The sequence below is a fragment of the Plectropomus leopardus genome, chromosome 1 (genome assembly GCF_008729295.1).
Source record: "Plectropomus leopardus isolate mb chromosome 1, YSFRI_Pleo_2.0, whole genome shotgun sequence".
Classification (NCBI taxonomy): Eukaryota; Metazoa; Chordata; class Actinopteri; order Perciformes; family Serranidae; genus Plectropomus; species Plectropomus leopardus.
This window is the reverse complement of record NC_056463.1, coordinates 23,438,263-23,456,103: the sequence shown is the minus strand read 5'-3', so window position 1 is coordinate 23,456,103 and position 17,841 is coordinate 23,438,263. Positions and strand designations below refer to the sequence as shown.

The 17,841-nt window shown below is 38.3% G+C and overlaps 2 protein-coding genes across 2 annotated transcripts; both read left to right on the top strand.

Annotated features, from left to right (window-relative positions):
• On the top strand, window positions 1-7,218 carry eif3m (eukaryotic translation initiation factor 3, subunit M). Its single transcript, XM_042503918.1, has 11 exons — window positions 1-109; window positions 1,204-1,336; window positions 1,662-1,800; window positions 2,722-2,845; window positions 2,981-3,075; window positions 3,235-3,318; window positions 3,414-3,513; window positions 4,348-4,429; window positions 5,220-5,363; window positions 6,170-6,230; window positions 6,978-7,218. The coding sequence occupies exons 1-11, from the start codon at window positions 68-70 to the stop codon at window positions 7,099-7,101; spliced, it is 1,128 nt and encodes a 375-aa protein (XP_042359852.1). The 5' UTR covers window positions 1-67; the 3' UTR covers window positions 7,102-7,218.
• A 4,175-nt stretch (window positions 7,219-11,393) lies between these two features.
• prrg4 (proline rich Gla (G-carboxyglutamic acid) 4 (transmembrane)) lies at window positions 11,394-17,841 on the top strand. Its single transcript, XM_042487717.1, has 7 exons — window positions 11,394-11,714; window positions 11,845-11,952; window positions 13,194-13,357; window positions 13,455-13,482; window positions 14,950-15,082; window positions 16,514-16,708; window positions 16,839-17,841. The coding sequence occupies exons 2-7, from the start codon at window positions 11,859-11,861 to the stop codon at window positions 16,864-16,866; spliced, it is 642 nt and encodes a 213-aa protein (XP_042343651.1). The 5' UTR covers window positions 11,394-11,714; window positions 11,845-11,858; the 3' UTR covers window positions 16,867-17,841.

The following is a 17,841-nucleotide window of genomic DNA, read 5'->3' as shown; positions in this document are numbered from 1 at the left end:
TTCCGCTCAGGTCTCAGCGGTGGTGGGAGCGTGGATTATATCTCCAAGGCTCACAAAATCACTAAAAATGAGCGTCCCGGCATTTATCGATATCACTGAAGAAGACCAGGTACTACTCACGTCTATAAAAAACGTATTTTGTGTCGTCCCGCGTGCGGATGAATCGATAATTGAAACTGTCGAAACACATAACTTAGCATGCTAGCAGGCTAAACAGCTAACCGTCAGCTAGCAAACGAAACATGCTGATTATGTGACATATGTGTGAACACGTTGTTCGTAATTATTATATTACACCTATCGTTTAGATGGGATATGATTTGAAATAGTTGAGCACCATTTTCGTTTGGTTTGTAGCTCAGTGTATGTATTGCTGACACTGTCACAAATGCCCCCATTGTTATTACGTTGGAAAAGCTAACAGTGCTAGTTTAGACAACTAAATAAACATAGACGCAAAAAATTCAAGCCACCCTAAGCGTCCTGCTTGTCAGCGTTAGAAGAGAACTTCAATCAGTTTTCACCTTCTCCTACAGCTGACAGGAAAAATATTCTTGTGATCAAGACAAAAACACATGACAGTGTGTAAAAGCAAACATACCTTATGCTATATGATAATGCTCAATGTAATCTCATTACATTACTAACATATGTAGTAGAGCTGCAGTGATTAATCAATTGGTTGTCAACTATTAAATTAATCGCTAATGAAATTAATAATTGATTGATCAGTCCAAATAATTTTTAGGGGAATAAAGTTCAGATTCTTTGATTGTAGCCTCTTATGCAGTCATTTTTTTGGCCTTTTTGTTTCTCTTTGATAATAACCCAAATATTTGGGTGTTTTAGGCAATATAACCATCCAGATGAAGAGTGGCTGTGCTTTAAACGTCACCACCTTGTTGTAATAAATGAATGGACATTGGAGTCCAGCAGAGTGCAAGCAATTTATTTAATGTAATGTCTACTTAATATTGTCTCAGCACCTGCACTGCTGGTATGGATGTGCGTGCATTTGTGGACAAAAGAGGACATTTGAGAATGTTTGTCAACATTTTATAGACAAACATTTGTTCAATTGAGAGCGTAATTGACAATGAAAATGATCTGGAGTTGCAGCCCCAATATGTATCTTGGTACTGTTTGTGATTTTAGGTGCTAAGCAACCACTAATACTCCTTATTTTACTCTCTCACATTGCAGGCATCAGAGCTGAGGTCCTACATCAAGGCCAAAGGAGCTGATATATCAGAGGAGAACTCTGAGGGTGGACTTCATGTAGATCTGGCTCAGATCATCGAGGCATGTGATGTGTGCCTCAAGGATGATGATAAAGGTAGGTGATGATGAAGAACACCTCAGCTCTTTACTCAGTGAGTTATTCATAAAACACTTTTCTCAGGCAGATATTTTGACTTGCATTACCAGGAAAAGCGCAGTTGTAGGTGCCCCAGATCCAGCATGCACAATACCACGACCCTGGAACTGGCTCACCTAAGTGCAATGTAGCGATTATAGATGTCATTAATTACACCTGTTGTGCCATGCCAAATATGCCATGAATACAGTCTGTTTATGCTCCAGCTGATGCTGATACTACTGCTGAATGTGAAAAAAAATTCTCATCACTTATGAGCCTCTCTTGCTGAATCTCTCTGCAGATGTAGAGAGTGTGATGAACAGCATCGTGTCTCTGCTGTTGATCCTGGAGACAGAGAAGCAGGAGGCTCTCATTGAAAGTCTATGTGAGAAACTGGTGAAGTTCCGTGAAGGAGAGAGACCGTCCCTCAGGATGCAGCTGTAAGTCCTTTCACTTTTTGCCCTTTAATCTATGCACAGCATCTCCTCTAATTATTGTTGTCTGACCAAGTATATATTCCTCCTGTATGGATGTGAAGCTCTCCATTGTTTTGATGTTGATTTATATGAAGTTTTTGTCTTGTAATCATAACTTAGAGATACTGGGCCTCTGTGCCAACAGCATCAATAGACAGAAAAGTAGCTATCCTCTTTTCAAAACAAAAAGCATGTGAAAAAAATAGGGACCAGATAAAAAATAGATTCTCTGTTCAGGGTTTCCCCCAGAAAAGATGCAATGCTGGTTGGCAAGTATCTTCTAAAATTGGGCATGTGTGTATGGTCCTAGATGCATATGGAATATAGTGTGAATTTGTAAATGTTTGAAATAGAAGGGGCAAAACAAGAAAAAAAACAAGAAAGGGCCCCAAAAAGCTAGATATGGCCCTGCTAGCTGGTTAGTCTCAAGGACAAGGTGCAGCTGTCATGGGGAGAGAAGCAGCATGTTGCCAAGGACAAAATGCAATGGAGAGATCTCAGTGCAGCTTTACAGTATGTTTGATAGGAAGTAAGTAAGCAAGCCGGTAAAATTAGTAACATGATTTGAGCTATTGCTGACTTTTTTTACTCCTCAGTTAATATACCATCAACGTTAATGTTGAAACTGTAAATGCAAATGCCAGCTGCTGACTTCTTAGCTAGCATTAATTGCAACATTACCATTAACATTATAATAGCAGGCTATCATCATTGCCTTGGGTTGAATCCCCCATTGCAGCTGCATGTGTGTGCGTGCGTGCGTGCGTGCGCTCAATTAAATCTTTATCACAGTTCATTATAACTTCAGCAAGGTGTTTTCCTGTCTGTCTTAGCTACTGTTGTTTAAAAACACTTGACTATCTCTGTCATGTTTTCCTGTAACAGGTTGAGTAACCTGTTCCACGGCATGGATGAGAACACTCCAGTGAGGTACACTGTCTTCTGCAGCCTCATCAAGGTGGCTGCAACTTGTAATGCCATTGCCTTCATCCCCACTGACCTTGATCAGGTATGTATTTCTTAACTTAGAGCTGCAGAGACAGTTAAAAGGAAAAGAAGATGTCTGTTACATTTCTCAAATCTCCACGGGTTGCATTTTTTCCTTTGCAGTTGATTTATGATACCTATTTGTGCTGCTGCTCAGGTACGCAAGTGGATTATCGACTGGAACCTGAACACAGAGAAGAAGCACACACTCTTGAGGCTGGTGTATGAAGCATTGGTTGACTGCAAAAAAAGGTAATTACATATTGGGTCAGATGTGTAAAATTCATATTTTGGTATGCACAGACACAAAAATATGAATACACAGAATTTAAGAAACTGTGTAGTATTGTGCATTATCCCTGCAGCAAATTATCTCATCTGGGTGTTTTTAACAATCTGCTCATTTCACAGTGACGCCGCAGCAAAAGTGATGGTTGAGCTGCTGGGGAGTTACACAGAAGACAATGCTTCACAAGCACGTGTTGATGCCCACAGGTAGACTTGAAGATACTCTTTTAACATTTGTCATTAAACCTCTATATTATGTGCATCCCTTCATCCATCTGTCCATCTGTTCCCCTTATCTTTAGATGTATTGTCCGTGCTCTCAAAGACCCCAACACCTTTCTGATTGACCACCTGCTCACCCTGAAACCTGTTCGCTTCCTGGAGGGAGAACTCATCCACGACGTGAGTGGTGCTGTAGGATGTGCAACACTCTCTGGTGTTGCAAATATAAAAGACATTACTGACATTGTCAGATTACTGCCAGAAATATTTTATCTGACAGTCCCATCGGTTTTATTAAAGGGTCAGTTCACCCCAAAATCAGGAAACTCATATCCAGCCTGTACTGGTTATTTATCTCCAACACTCAACAACTCAAACCAAAACTATTAAAATTGATTAAAAGCGCCAAAGGTGAAATGCTTTTTGATTTTAGGATGAACTTTCCCTGAAATGAGAGTTATTTCTTGAAAAGTGTGACATTCTTCAGTGCCTTTCAAAGCCCCACAAGAAACACATGTAAAACTTTTTTTTCAGACACTGCAACAAACCTGTAAATCTTGTAGGAGTAGATTGCCCATTGTGTCATGTGACTAGTAGAATTATAACACACAGTGATGTGAAAGCCTTTTGACTGGTTGGTTGATATATATTCTCAATGACAGCGAAGACAAACACAATCCAATATTTAACGATGACCAGTTATAAAGGTTGAATATTCAGCAGGAGGAATGTTTGGAAATTACCAGCTTAAGAGGTTGAGACAATGAAAAAATATTTCTTAATAGGGCGTGTGCCATTTCTTTGAGCCTTTTCATGAGTCAGCAAAGGGCTAAACTATTAAAAGAAGTGCCAGTGTTCATCAGGGACCAACTTCTGCATTGCAGCCAGTGATCTGTCACATGTTCCTAATCTGGACACAGTTATCAGTACAATGTTAATCAATGTTATCATTGACCTGACTGTGTTTCTAAAGCCTTATAAAATTGTGTCTCCCTCTTCTGCTTCTCTTTTCAGCTATTAACCATCTTTGTGAGTGGAAAACTGGCAGCATATGTAAAGTTTTACCAGAGTAACAAAGACTTCATTGACTCTCTTGGTGAGTAGCCATGGATTGAAATATTAGTTGCATCAGTTCCACACAAACTCACATACTCACCATGTTTATCATGTTGAAAAAATACAGTATACAGGTTAATAAATGAGGACAATAGTAATATTTTTCTAAAACCTTTGTGTACATGTAGTTGGTAAGTGATTATTTATATATCAGCACTGACATATTCTAAGTGAAATAAAACTTAATGTGCTTCATACAAAACAAGTAATGCTGCCTTCTTTAAAGTGGTTCAGAGTATTTCTTTTTCTTTAGGAATTTCTTAGAACAGTTTCAAACTTTTCCCACCGTAAGGACAGCTTTATCGTGATAAATGTTGCTGTTGCTGTGACGCTGAATAATGTCAAAACCTCTGAGTGAAAATGAGCTTGAGGTTCAAACATAATGATAAATTTGATTCCTAAGCAAGTTAAGTTCAGATACCTCTGTGCAGTGCAAAAGTACATTTAATGGCCACCTGAAGCACCTTTTCCTACTTGAGACTCTTATGAATATAGAGCCAGTGCTCGGCGCGCTGTTGACACAGTGTAGGAATGTGTGTGTGTCAGCAGTGTGTCTCGTTCTCACTACTCAAGGCTTCGGTGTAATTACAAGCATGTGTAGGATGGACTCTCAAAACAGACAATGTGTGAGTGGTGTTTGTGTTAATGAGTAGATTCCCTGACTGCATGCTCCTAAATGTAGAAACAATTATCACAGGGAAACTCCCAGAGTCGAGAGTAATCGACTGTGACTGCTTTGTGCTTAATGATCCCTGCGTGTTGCTCTCCAGGCCTGTCTCACGAGCAAAACATGTCCAAGATGCGTCTGCTGACATTCATGGGCATGGCTGTGGAATTCAAGGAGATCTCCTTCGATACCATGCAACAGGAGCTGCAGATCGGAGCTGATGACGTTGAGGCTTTTGTCATTGACGGTACAAGCACTTCACCTCAAATTAATCCTCGCTGTCTCCCTTTGTTAAATATGCTGTTATTTTCGCACAGGCGACTAAATGGAGGGGGGGATATTGATTGGACAAGGTTACAAACAGACAGACATCCTTTTGACTTTCCCTCTCGTACTGAAGAATAATGTCCCCCTCCTTTAAAAAATGCAGAGGTGATCATATCAGTTATCAGTGTTTTTCATTGAAAAAAATGGCATAGAACCAAGAATAGCACTTTTACCATTTTGTGAATCAAAGTTTTTATCAGTTGTGTTTTTTAGTGGTGGAAAAAGTACTCAGATCTTTTATTTAAAGCAATACTTCAACCACAAAACACAGTTAGTTATACCCTGTTACTTGAATTTGTAATGAAAACTTAATTTGTGATTGGGGACCACATTTAGAAAACTATATCAGAACATCCATTTACAAACTCACACACAACTCATGCATTACAATCCAAGTCTCATTCATCCAGCCCAAACACATGCATTTTTGTTAAAACCTTAGTATTGAAGTCTGGTTTGAAGAGAACATAGATAAATGTCACTTTCAGTTCAGTTATAAGGTTTTAGCAAAAGTTTAGTCTGTAATAATGCATTATAATTCACAAGTTGATTTTTATTTTGTATTGATAATCTGATCTGCAAAGTTACTTGTATTTAAAGCTTTTAAATAAAGTACAGTACTTGTGTAAATTTACTTAATTACATTCCACTCCTACTGTTTTTATTGCTTTCTGTCAGAGCTTTTTGCTGCCCCTTAATTCCTTTCTGTCTGCTTTTTATTTGTAGCTGTTCGGACCAAGATGGTGTACTGCAAAATTGACCAGACACAGAGAAAAGTTGTTGTGAGGTAAGTAGAAAGTGTTTTCCACAAATCTAGATTTGATGGCTGACTGATGGCAGGGCGGGGATGTGAAAGGGGTCATTGATGATCTAGCAGACCTCAGCTGGTGAATGGGCTGAGGGCTGCGGGTCCTAGTGACATGAGGAGAGCCCAACATTGTTCATGTGTTCTCAGTGTGATGACACAGAGCTAGTTCAAAATCAGCAGTTTCCCACAAACTTGAACTTCAGAGTGTGCAAGAGAGAAAGCAGAGCAAGTTTGGGGCTGAAGGAAATTAGTGCAGCGTGCAGTGCACTCGAATTTACTTGGGTGGCCATTAATAAACCTGGACAGCCTGCCCAAGTAAATTCTGTGTGTGGGGAAACACTGATTTGAAGAAGTATGTGGATGAGTTTATATTCCTGAGTCTGGCTCATGCTGTCTGGTCTCAATAGTCAAGGGTCAAGGACGCTTTGAGTTTATTTGGTTCTGGTCTGCAGAAAAAAATGTCATCTGTGTAGAAACAAGATAAAATGTTATTGTTCATAGATTTCCAATGAGAAAATAGTTTCTGTTCTTTAAAATTCTCATGATTCTGCCTCCACATGGCTGTGATTTAAGATCATAATACAGGCAATGTCATGTCTTTTGTCACAGCACCATTTACTATAGCTCTTATTTTCTCAGAGGTGCAATAAGTGCAATAAGTGACCTTTGCCTGCATTTTTTTTTGTCAATTTAACATTCCTGCTTTTCTGTTTTCCACTCAATCAGCCACAGCACACACCGCACCTTTGGCAAGCAGCAGTGGCAGCAGCTGCACGACAGCCTCAGCTCCTGGAAGGCCAACCTCGCAGCCGTCAAGACCAGTCTGCAAGCCCTGTCACCTACTGCTTAATTCCACCTTAACTCAACTGTCTAGACTGCCTGGCCCTCTATTCTTTTCTGCTCTCCAAATCCCCAGACTGAATTGATCAGCTTTTATATTCATCCAATAAAAGAACAGTGGAGATCACCTGTGAATGCTCCTGACTTTTTTAATAATTAAAGATTGCCATAGTTATTTTTGAAGTAAACGTGGCAAGTTGTATAACAAACACGCAGCTTGATTTTGTGAAACAGCCAAAAGCTTTTCTGTACCATTAATGGATAATAAAACAGTATGTTATTAGTCTTTTAGACATCTACCCCACAAACTGCCTTATGATCTTTTCAGAGAGCCATACAGTGACGTTAATGGGGGCTCGTCCTCTAGCGGCTCTCAGCATCTGGTTCTGGTTAAAGGACGGCATGCCAGTATTAGATGAGCTGTGACTCAGGGTGACATATAGCCTGCAACAAGAGGGTCACTTGTCTGGGAACACATGAAAGGTGACAATAGTAACGTGAACTTAAGATGACCCTGTCTGCTGGGGTCAGAACTGCATTACTGTAGCATCAACGCTTCAAGCTTGTGGCTGATTCACTGCCGTTACAGATATGAAGCTGTCCACCGGGGTAAAAGATACTGTTCAGCTGTAGTCAGCATGACTCACTGTCTTTTGATGCGTCTGAAAAGTGGAAAAACAAGGACTTCTTAAATTCCTGTTTTAAGTTTACCTTTTCTTTTCCCATTGATGTAAAGTTAAGTGCCATTTATCCTGCACAGATCTGTTCTCAGGCACCGGTCCAAAGCATTAGGATGTGAACTCTAATGATATATGGCCCAGGCATTAGGTGTAAAAGGGGTCTGTTGGAGTTCTCTCCCTCTGGGGTCGTGATGAAATCAGCACAAACTGACAAAGTGCAGACTACTGACATTGCACTCTTTAAATCCCCTCCCCAAATACACGTAGTCTTTTCTTTTACTAATAAAGCAACAGCTCAACCTGTTTATTTTGTTTTTTAGTTGTGTGCCACTCCTCATAATCTGAACATTTCAACCCTAACACTAAATTATTTTCCCTCTGATGCAATGGTTATTAGAGGTACACATTTATGGCTGCAGTGTGTTCTTTTTCCTATCATACCAGAGGTCTGCAGAGGCTCACCGCTCACTTCTGTCCAGTTGTCCACAGGGAGCAAGCATCTCCGACTCTTATCAGCAAGAGTAAATCACAGAACACATTCTCAGGAGCGTAACCTCATCACAGCCACCTGCAAGGTGAAGCGAAAAGCAGATAGAAACGAATGTGACCAAGGCTTAACGCAATGTTTGTAAAGCCTTCTATCTTGGTTTCTATCGCTCAGCATGTGCTCCTTTTCTCTGCAACATACAGCTTGTCAGCTACTTTTCTCATTCTATAAAAGTGATCTCTCTCTGTCCTCTTGGCGGTAATTTGTCCCACTGGCTTTAAGTAACTGTTTTGTTGATGGTCCGTCATGTGAGATGTCCCAGATGTAAATACTGGGTGCGGTGGTTGGTTTATCTTGTGCAAGCCTCGTGACCTCTCCTTATCACAGTCAGATAGAGGTTTTTCTGCATTGTTAAGTGATGGAACAGCAAAAAATTGATGTTCGAGTTGGAAACTGAGCTGTTTTACCTCTTTTGCGCATGCAGCTCAGCTTATAGGCAGATGTGGAAAGTAACTAAGTACATTTACTTCAGTACCATATTTAAATTTTGAGTAACTTATTTTTTCATGAGTATTCCTATTTTCTTCTAATTTACAGTTTCACTCCAATACCTCTCAGAGGGATATATTGTGCTTTTTAATTTCATTTGTTTTACAGCTATGGAAAATGGTCACTTTTATGATTTAACTGGGGCCCCTTTTCCAATTTTAGATGACTGAGATGTTAGCAGGGTTTACATACTATTCAATTTACTGTGCATGAGAACAAACCTCCTCATGTAAACTAATGTAGCACCACATGGATTCCCAAGCAGTGAGACACTGTTAGTCATTATAACGGTGATACGGCAGTACGTGTTGTAAGGTGGCAACATCATCTGACATCATACACTAGATAAAGTCTGGAATGTCTCATTTTCGTCATGCATTTTCTTCGTAAAAACATTTGTCTGGATAAATCTAAGACCCTGATGGTATCCAGAGATGTAGCCAAGTACAAGCGATGGGCTCTCACTGCCCTTCAGTTAGCACCATCCAGTAGTCAGTCAGATAATGTTCAATAGCATCCTATCTCTGCTCTACATAAACAGCGACCAAAAGGCCCTGAGGCTCAGAGACAGATATGTGTATTTACATGGAGAGTGTGAAACATAAACACTGTTGCCGGGCAGAATGGGAAACTTTATCTTCACTGTGTTGCTGCATGTTTTGCTGTCTGTTGTGTCTCTAAAGTTGCTATAGTCACCATTCTTTGTGGTGGAAAATGTCAGACTAAGTGTGTTTTTAATTTAGATGGCTTTTTCTGTCAAAATGACTCAGGAGCCCATGACACAACATTGTCCCACACATGGCCTGCACATAGCGATGTATTCACCAGCTCCCAAGCTACTGAGAGATCTTGAGAGGAGGTTTATTGTTTTTAAACATCTTGATGCAAAGTTCCCAAAAGCTAGCATTGTGTTACAACAGTAATTTGCCCCTACCCCTTCACCTCTAGTAGTAAAGATACAACACTGATACTGAGACTGAATGACCCTTTAAGTTTTAAGTGTCATGAAAGTAAGATGTCTCTTTTAAACCTAATAAATCTTAGTCGGGAAGATCACCCCAAGGTTACATTATAAAACACAAGCCATAAAACCATCAAGACAGCCTCTAAAATAATAATTTAAGAAAAATGTAAGTATGTCACCTACATTTAATAGGGTGAAGGCCTACTACTATTCTTTATCTACTGCATGGTAGCCCCTTTTAAAATGAGTGTTTAAGTGTGTTAATTGTTTAGCATTTAGTACTATGCAATATGGAAAGAGAGAAAGTGTGTTTAATAAGCATTCAGTATAAGCAAGATTTCATATTACTTGTGTTATTACTGTTTGTTTTGTTGTGTTAGGAAAAAAGAAATATGTCTACATTTACATTTTAGATATGTAGCTGCTTTCCAAGAGCTTTTTTTTATTTCAACAGCTCAAAGGAATACTTCACCCAAAAAGTGACCATTTGTTTATCAATTAGTCATGCATGTTACATTGAATTTGTGGGAAAAAAAACATTGTTTTTGTCTCGTATGCCTCCAGGGAAAATGGAGAATATATTGATTATTGATTGGTTAGGGACTATGTGTAACAACAACATTTTATCAAGACATATTTTGCAGATGCATATGTTTGTAAAAATGCGTGTGAATACTGAGCCTACAACAGGACAAATGCAGCTTTGATTATACTGCACCAGTTGTATAAGAGTTTGAGCACTGATGTTTTGATATAGTTTTGCTGTTGTTAAACGTGGTCCCAAATCAGTCAAAAAAAAAAAAAAATCAATATCCTGTGTTCACAATTGTCTGAAGGAATGCAAGAAAACTAAAGTAACGTGGCATGACAACTTTATTTAAAAATGGTCATTTTGTGGGTGAAGAAAGTTTAATTTAAAGTTTGTTCAAAGTCAGTATGGTCGCACTACATTGAAGCAAATGTGTGTTTCAGTATATGGAGTCAAACTGGAATTCTCTAGATATGGACTTCAAATGAAGCTCAAATATTCAATTTAAAAGAAGGTAAAATGAACAAATAATGTGACACTCTGATTAACAATAATATTAAGATGACTGTAATTGGTTATTTCTATTGTTATTGCTAAATATATGGGGTTTTTTTTAAAGAAAGGTGAATAAAGAAAGGTTGGCCTTTTGTATCTGTATCTACAATAGCTACTGTTATTAGTAAGACAGGGACAGGTACTATATGTTTTTCTTCATCCTGCTACTGTTTGTTCAAGGATCGTGAAGAAGTATTGTGAGAAGAAAAGTGCATCATGGGTTTTTGTCATTGTATTGGAAAATACACACTGAAATGAGCAAATAAACAAAATATGAATATAAAAATACACAGCAAGGCATTGCGTGCTGCTCCTGAGGGCCTCACAATGCTTAGTCATTGGGAGGAGTGCAGTTGTGGCATTTGACTCAGAGTGTGAAGTCAGATGATGCATGTGAAATCCTATTTTATACTTTGGTGTGAAATACTTGCTGAAAGTACTTTCACTCTCGTGGTTTCAGCCGCCATCTAGCGGCCACTTTTTATTCACACAACTTATTATCCAGGTAAACGTGATCGATTGGTTGAGTCTGCGCAGGTACTTGAGGAGACGCTGAGGCAACATCTGTTGGGAGTAAACTAAACTTTTCTTCTTTTTTTTTTTAACCTACCGGAAGTTTCCTGGGCTTTTCAAGCACCACCACAGCTATAGTTTACTTTATTCCGCACATGAAGGATGAGCCGAGTTAAACTCTTTGAAAGAAGGTTGTTAAATTCAGCTGTTGTTTGTGACCACCGCTGATCGTTTCCTGATTCATCTTATCAGCGCCGGGCTGGGACACGTACCTACCACTCCTCGCTGTCTTTCACTGTGTTGTTGTTGAACTCTGCCCGTCAGTATGTGCCTGTTTTCATCATAGGTAAAGTACAATACAAGTAGAATCTGTCGCTGGTTGGTTACAGAAAGGTGTACATGAAGCTGGGTGTGTTGTGGATGGTACTCTGCCCTCTGTTCTGCCTATTAATGCCCCACCTGCTATCCGCGCGCAGGTGCATGTGAGACCATGTTGTTTCATCTGTGTTTACTCCTGCAACTCCTGTCATATGGAGATCTGGCCTGTATGAGGAGGTTACTGTCGACAGTTGAAGACCAAGAAGGTGAGATTACATTATATTACAGGGGAATTGCAAATCAATCCACTTTACTCTTAAGTGGTTTCTGTGTCCTGGGACATACAGTCATGTGACAGACAAATTCAAAATAAGATTAGAGGAATAAAATCAGCAGTAATCACTTACAGATATACTTATGTTTTTAAGCCTATTTTTTTACAGATGATTGATAATACAAGTGTGTGAAATATTGATTGTACTCATTAGGGGTCGATCAATATTGGTTTTTCAGCTGCTACCGATTCACACTATTAGTAGTTAATGAGACAGATAACTGATATTTTGAATTGATATGTATTTACAATAAAAATGGAAATCTTTCTGACAATATTTAGAAGTTGTAATATAACAAACTCCAATACAAACATTTTGTTTAAATGCCTTTATCAAATGTTAAATCAGCACTGAAATGTTCAACATCATATGCAGCAAGTTCCCAGCAACTTTTTTTTAAAGTCAAGTGAAATTTTTTTTTAAAAAATGAATAAATAAAAATAGCTCTCTGATGTTTTACAAAGTAAAAGTTCCTCCTATGCTGACACTTTCTCTGCACTTTTTAATGAATTTATTTTATTGAAGAATATAAAAAAAAACTCAGATACAGATAGTTGACAAAATACCATATATCAGCCTTAATAATCGCCCAGGCCGACCCATGTCAACCCCTACTATTTATTTTTTATTCTTACTGTTTTGCTACTTGATGGTTCATCAGATTTTGAGGCTGCTACATCAATTTGGGCCACTGCACATGATAAATTCTCCACTTCACCACAGTGAGGATAAAAACAGGAGATAAATGTTTTGTTGCTAAATGTTAATGGTTATTTATTCAAAGATTAGATTTGTTTCGAGCTATCAAGACAAACTGTATGTAAATAACAATTTGTATGCAAAACATGACAGAGAGTAGCTAATTCATTGCTTATAAAATGTTTCAAAAGTTGGCAAATGAATTATTCAATAAAGGGGAAAGTGCTGAATTTATACCCTAAATGGGCAATGTATCTCGGGAAATAGAAACTGTAATTTTGAAACTAAAGGTCATATTTTGAAAAAAAAAAAAAAAATCCTGAAATTCTATTATTTTAGCCTAGATACATTAGAAAATAGCAATTAACTAATTTTCCAATATATTTATATGTGCCTGTCTATTTAAGGGTAAAAACATTTAGATCTGTCAGTTATGTTGTAAATCATTTCAACTGTTTGGACACACATACCAGTGTTTGTAGATGAGGGGAACGCCAATTTGTTCCTGGGTCGCCATCTGCTGTTCAACCGGTTTGACTTTGAGATTTTCGTCCCTGGAAATCTGGAGCGGGAGTGCTATGAAGAAGTCTGCAATTATGAAGAAGCAAGGGAGGTCTTTGAAAACGTCCCGGCTACAGTTAAGTGGTCATGTTCAGTGGGATGATGTTCTCACTGAGGTCATTTCATGAGCATAATGACAGCAGAGTTCAGACTAACAATGCTTTGTTTTGCAGGATGATTTTTGGAAGAAATACAAAGCAGGTAAGAAAAACAGACAGATGCATACACCCATTTGTTCATCACGTCATTTTAATTTTTTGATATCAAATATAACATGCAAAATGGTGTAGGCCAGGGAATTCCCAACTTTTATACAAACCCCCCTTTTCTATTATTTTATAAAATGACAACCTCTGACTTAGTGACATATTTTATGGATATTTCTTATTATATTCAATTCGTAACAATAATAGTACAAAACAACTGAAAAACTGTGCAAGTAACCCAAAAAGTAGGCACAATAATTGCAGAAAGTTAGTGTAAAAGGAGCAATTTGGATGAATTTAGCAGACCATTTCTTGTGAATTTTGCATCAGAGATAAGTTTTCATTGCAGTTTTAGGAACTGCTTACACAGTTCTCTGTACTGTACTGTATTATATTTTAATTTTTAACAATCATACATAATGGCATTACTGTAAGTACTGAAAAAAACTTTAAATCAAAAATCTAATTGAGCCTTGACCTTAAAATCAAAAGTCCAATTGAACCATGGATTTAGATAATCATGTCCCTCAGTAGTATATTAAAAAATATACATGTACTTATATAAATATAATATATTTTATGAACACCCTACAGTAGAATAAGTCACTATAAACCTATATAAACGGGGGAAAAAATACTACACATACTGTGAAACTGCCAGAATCTTAAATAATACATACAGAATACATGATACAGTGTTTTTGTTATATAGCCCTGCACCATACACACTTAATAGGCATATTCTATTTACAAATTCAGTGTTATCTAAACCCCGACTCTTGGCTAATGTTCTATATATTGTACCTTTTTAAAAGCAAGATAAGACTTTAGCAGAGTAAAGGCTCTGTGATTACAGCGGCTGTTCAGGTCTTCATGGCACCCTTATCCTGTGAGATTTTTTAGAAAGTTTATTTCTTGAATAATAATCTAAACATTCAAAAATGTAGTTTTCTTTGCAGAAATGAATGAGATGTAAGCCCCCTCACATCCCTTAAACTAAAAAAAAAAAAGCCTCAGGACCCCCAGTGAAACTTTGGGAGCCCCCTAATGGTGTTGGGACCCCCAGGTTGGGACCCAGTGGTTTAGGCAATGTGTTTTTAAGGAACACTTGTGTCTTGCCTTTAGCAAATACAGTAATGTTCTAGTACTTTCAAAACCAGTTTCACTACTTGTCTCACTGAGCACAGTAGCTTTGAAATTATTGTTAGGTATGCGACCTGTTGCTCAAATTCCAATTGTGAGTCAACTCTGGTTTGTTTTGCATCAGTGATGTGGACTGAATCCTGAAAAGACGTGATAACTTTATGTCTGCTGCTATAAAATCTAACAATTCAACACTTTTGCATTCAAACCACAGAATCAGTATCAGCTGAACCAGAGCAACCACCCTGTGATATGTAGCTTGTTACTTAGTAGGACTCCTGCTGTCCAGTTACTCACTGTGGTCTATGATGATCCGCAGATAGAGACAAGCGCTCTCGGGTCGATGTGACGTCTCTCTTGGTGGGACTGATAGCTGGTGGAGTGGCCATCGTTATCGTCGGTCTCCTGGTCTGGTATTTCTGTCAAGGAAAATGCAAGGACGGCCATGCAAAGTAAGTGAGAGGGTCTGTATTTCTAACAAAGGTAGCTACATTATTCCTGCACGATTTCATCTCAATATTTTAGCTCAGTATCCCCGAGGCTTTAGACACTGGTACAAACTGTTTCCCCTATAAGCTCAGCTTACATTTTCAAATGAGGTTTGGGCATTTTTATATGCTGACAACTGCAACTCATAGTTTTGAAGTATAATTGCTCTAGTTTAGTATCTATTGTTCTTACCTGTTGAGGGCTGCAACTGTAGACTGTATGTTTATAATTAGTCTATGGCTACAACTAAGTATTAATTTCCTTACCAATCAAGTATTATTATTTTCTTTATTACTTGTTTTTCAATTAATTTAGTGGAAAATGTTTGGTATAATCGAATTGCTTGTTTTGTCTGACAAAACTCAAAGATACTCAGATTACTATTACACAAAGAAAAGCATCAGTACTCACATTACTGAGTATGGAGCCAGTCAGTGTTTAGTATTTTTGCTTGAAAATAGACATGAAATTATATTTTTTTAATGAATCGATTCATTATTTAAAGGTCCAGTGTGTAGGATTTAGGGGGATATCTTGACATAAATGGAATCTATTTTATTTACTATTTGTTCTTTGGTGTTGTTGTCTTTTTGTTAACTAAGAATTGCCATTTTATTACGTTTAATAAACAGTTTATATCTATATAGGGTGTGGGCCTTGTCTCTACATGTCGCCATGTTTCCACAGTAGCCCAGAAAGGACAAACCAAACACTGTTCTAGATAGGGACAGTCACTTTTTGGCATTGGCCGTTGTAGTTTGCAGACCCTCCTGGACAAAAGTGTTGGAAAAAAAAAAACACTGATTTTTTTTTTTTAAACATGAAATTGCTTTATTTGGTGTTTTCAACTGTCTGAATCACTGGGTCTGTTTGTTTTGGAGAGGAGGAGACCTCTGCAGATAATTCAGCTCCAAGTAAAAACCTCCTTAATATCTGGGTCTTAAGTTATCAGAGACAAAAAGCTAGCACATATTAGCATGTGTGAGGCTGGCGGCCCGTCTCCGATGAGCCAAACAGCTTTGGAGAAACACTGATTTGTAACAGGAAACTGCTTCATTCAGTGTTTAATCAGTTTAAATCACCGGAACTGTATATTTTGGAGAGCAAGAGACCTCTGTGGATAATTTGGCTCTTAGTAAAAACTTCCTGAACAATGAACACTGAAGGCAATCTAAGCAGAAGTTTTAGCTTGTTACAGTCTGTAATCCTCACTGCTGGATGCCACTAAACCCCTCTAACTCTTACACACTGTTCCTTTAAGCTCTTTTGAAACTATGTTACTGCGTCTTCTCAAATGCAATTTATTATATAAGACGAGTAAAGTTCCACCTTAAACTTAAAGGCATTAAGTTGGCCACATATGAATGACATGTATGTGTACACTCCTCCTGTAGCTCCATCCGGGTGCGACCAAGGAGGAGTAATGCTTCTCTAATAATGCGACGGCTCGAGGAGGTGTCCTTACAACCTGTGCACCCACCTGTACCCCCACCTTCCATGGAGGAAATAGACCCCCCCGGGCTGCCTTCCTATGAGCAGGCAATCGCAAAAAGTGGGCCGCATGACGCCCCACCTCCACCCTATCCAGGGTATGCCTCATATGCATTCACAGCTATGTCATAACTCACTTTTCAAGTTTTTCTTGCACACAGTTCATAATGTTGTCACAGGAAGCACACTCAAACATATTTGTATAACATCTCTTATTTTTGGTTTTAGCTCACGACCTGGAAGTATTCGGCGGTAGTATCATCAGGACATCACCTCTGCATGTCTGTGAACATTAAGCAGACACTTTACATTTACATTGTGCTGCTCTGCTTAGCGTTCATCATCACAAGATTCAAAACACTTTCTTTTGTCTTCAGTTTATTGCTCTGATTATCTTTCTCCACTAATACTAAACAAGTGCCTAAATGCAGTTTTGCGTAGCTTCTACTACTGTAACTGTTTTTCCCCTATGTGATTTTATGCTTTGTAACATAACCTCAAGCCTGTGCTGAATAAGCCTTTACACAGTTTGCTGCTTTTTGTCTTAATGAAAATGAAGAATCAATAATGTGTTGGAGCTGAGAGATTTAAATTGCTTGCATTATTAGGCTCCTGAGGAGAGTTGCTTTAGACACAGCATGTGTAGAAGGGCTGAGAATAAAATTATGATTACGTTTCATTACACAACAAGTATTAATTGAGGAGAGACAGACTGATTGTGTAGTCATACAGCTTCCTGTCCCCCCCCGTCAGAAGGAAAAATAATAACAGCAGAACTGATATCAATGGCACGATGGTATTATATATTGCCATACAGGTTATGCTTTCAAGGATAGTACAAGTGTTTTTTGGTGTACTGGTCTACCAGCTTGCTTTGTTAAGATTCACTTTATATTTTCATCTGTATATCATCATCTTTACCACCTTAAAATGTACAGGTTTTCTTGCTTCTGTGTCAGGAACAGTATGGTTGAGTCATCAAAAATGAGAATGCTTTTCTAATATGAAGTCATGTTTACGTTCAGTGTATTCATTGTGGTTAATTATTATATGTACTACAAATGGGTGGAGGCGGAAGCTCTTCAAAGGTAGATTTTCAGTACTTCACATTAACACAGCAGAACATTTTGAACTTCTACAAAACAAATTATAGCGGTGATTAATATGACAGCTTTGACATATTTCAACTGATGAGATGTAACTCAACAGTTTGTCCAACATGTCCAAAACA

What these genes read in the sequence shown, in the direction of transcription:
- eif3m (XM_042503918.1), top strand. Translation starts at nt 68, where the DNA reads ATGAGCGTCCCGGCATTTATCGATATCACTGAAGAAGACCAG. An exon ending in CCTCAAGGATGATGATAAAG is followed by an intron (nt 1,337 to 1,661) that starts GTAGGTGATGAT and finishes ATCTCTCTGCAG; the next exon opens with ATGTAGAGAGTGTGATGAAC. An exon ending in TCCCCACTGACCTTGATCAG is followed by an intron (nt 2,846 to 2,980) that starts GTATGTATTTCT and finishes GCTGCTGCTCAG; the next exon opens with GTACGCAAGTGGATTATCGA.
- prrg4 (XM_042487717.1), top strand. Translation starts at nt 11,859, where the DNA reads ATGTTGTTTCATCTGTGTTTACTCCTGCAACTCCTGTCATATGGAGAT. An exon ending in TTGGAAGAAATACAAAGCAG is followed by an intron (nt 13,483 to 14,949) that starts GTAAGAAAAACA and finishes GATGATCCGCAG; the next exon opens with ATAGAGACAAGCGCTCTCGG. An exon ending in TGCAAGGACGGCCATGCAAA is followed by an intron (nt 15,083 to 16,513) that starts GTAAGTGAGAGG and finishes CTCCTCCTGTAG; the next exon opens with CTCCATCCGGGTGCGACCAA.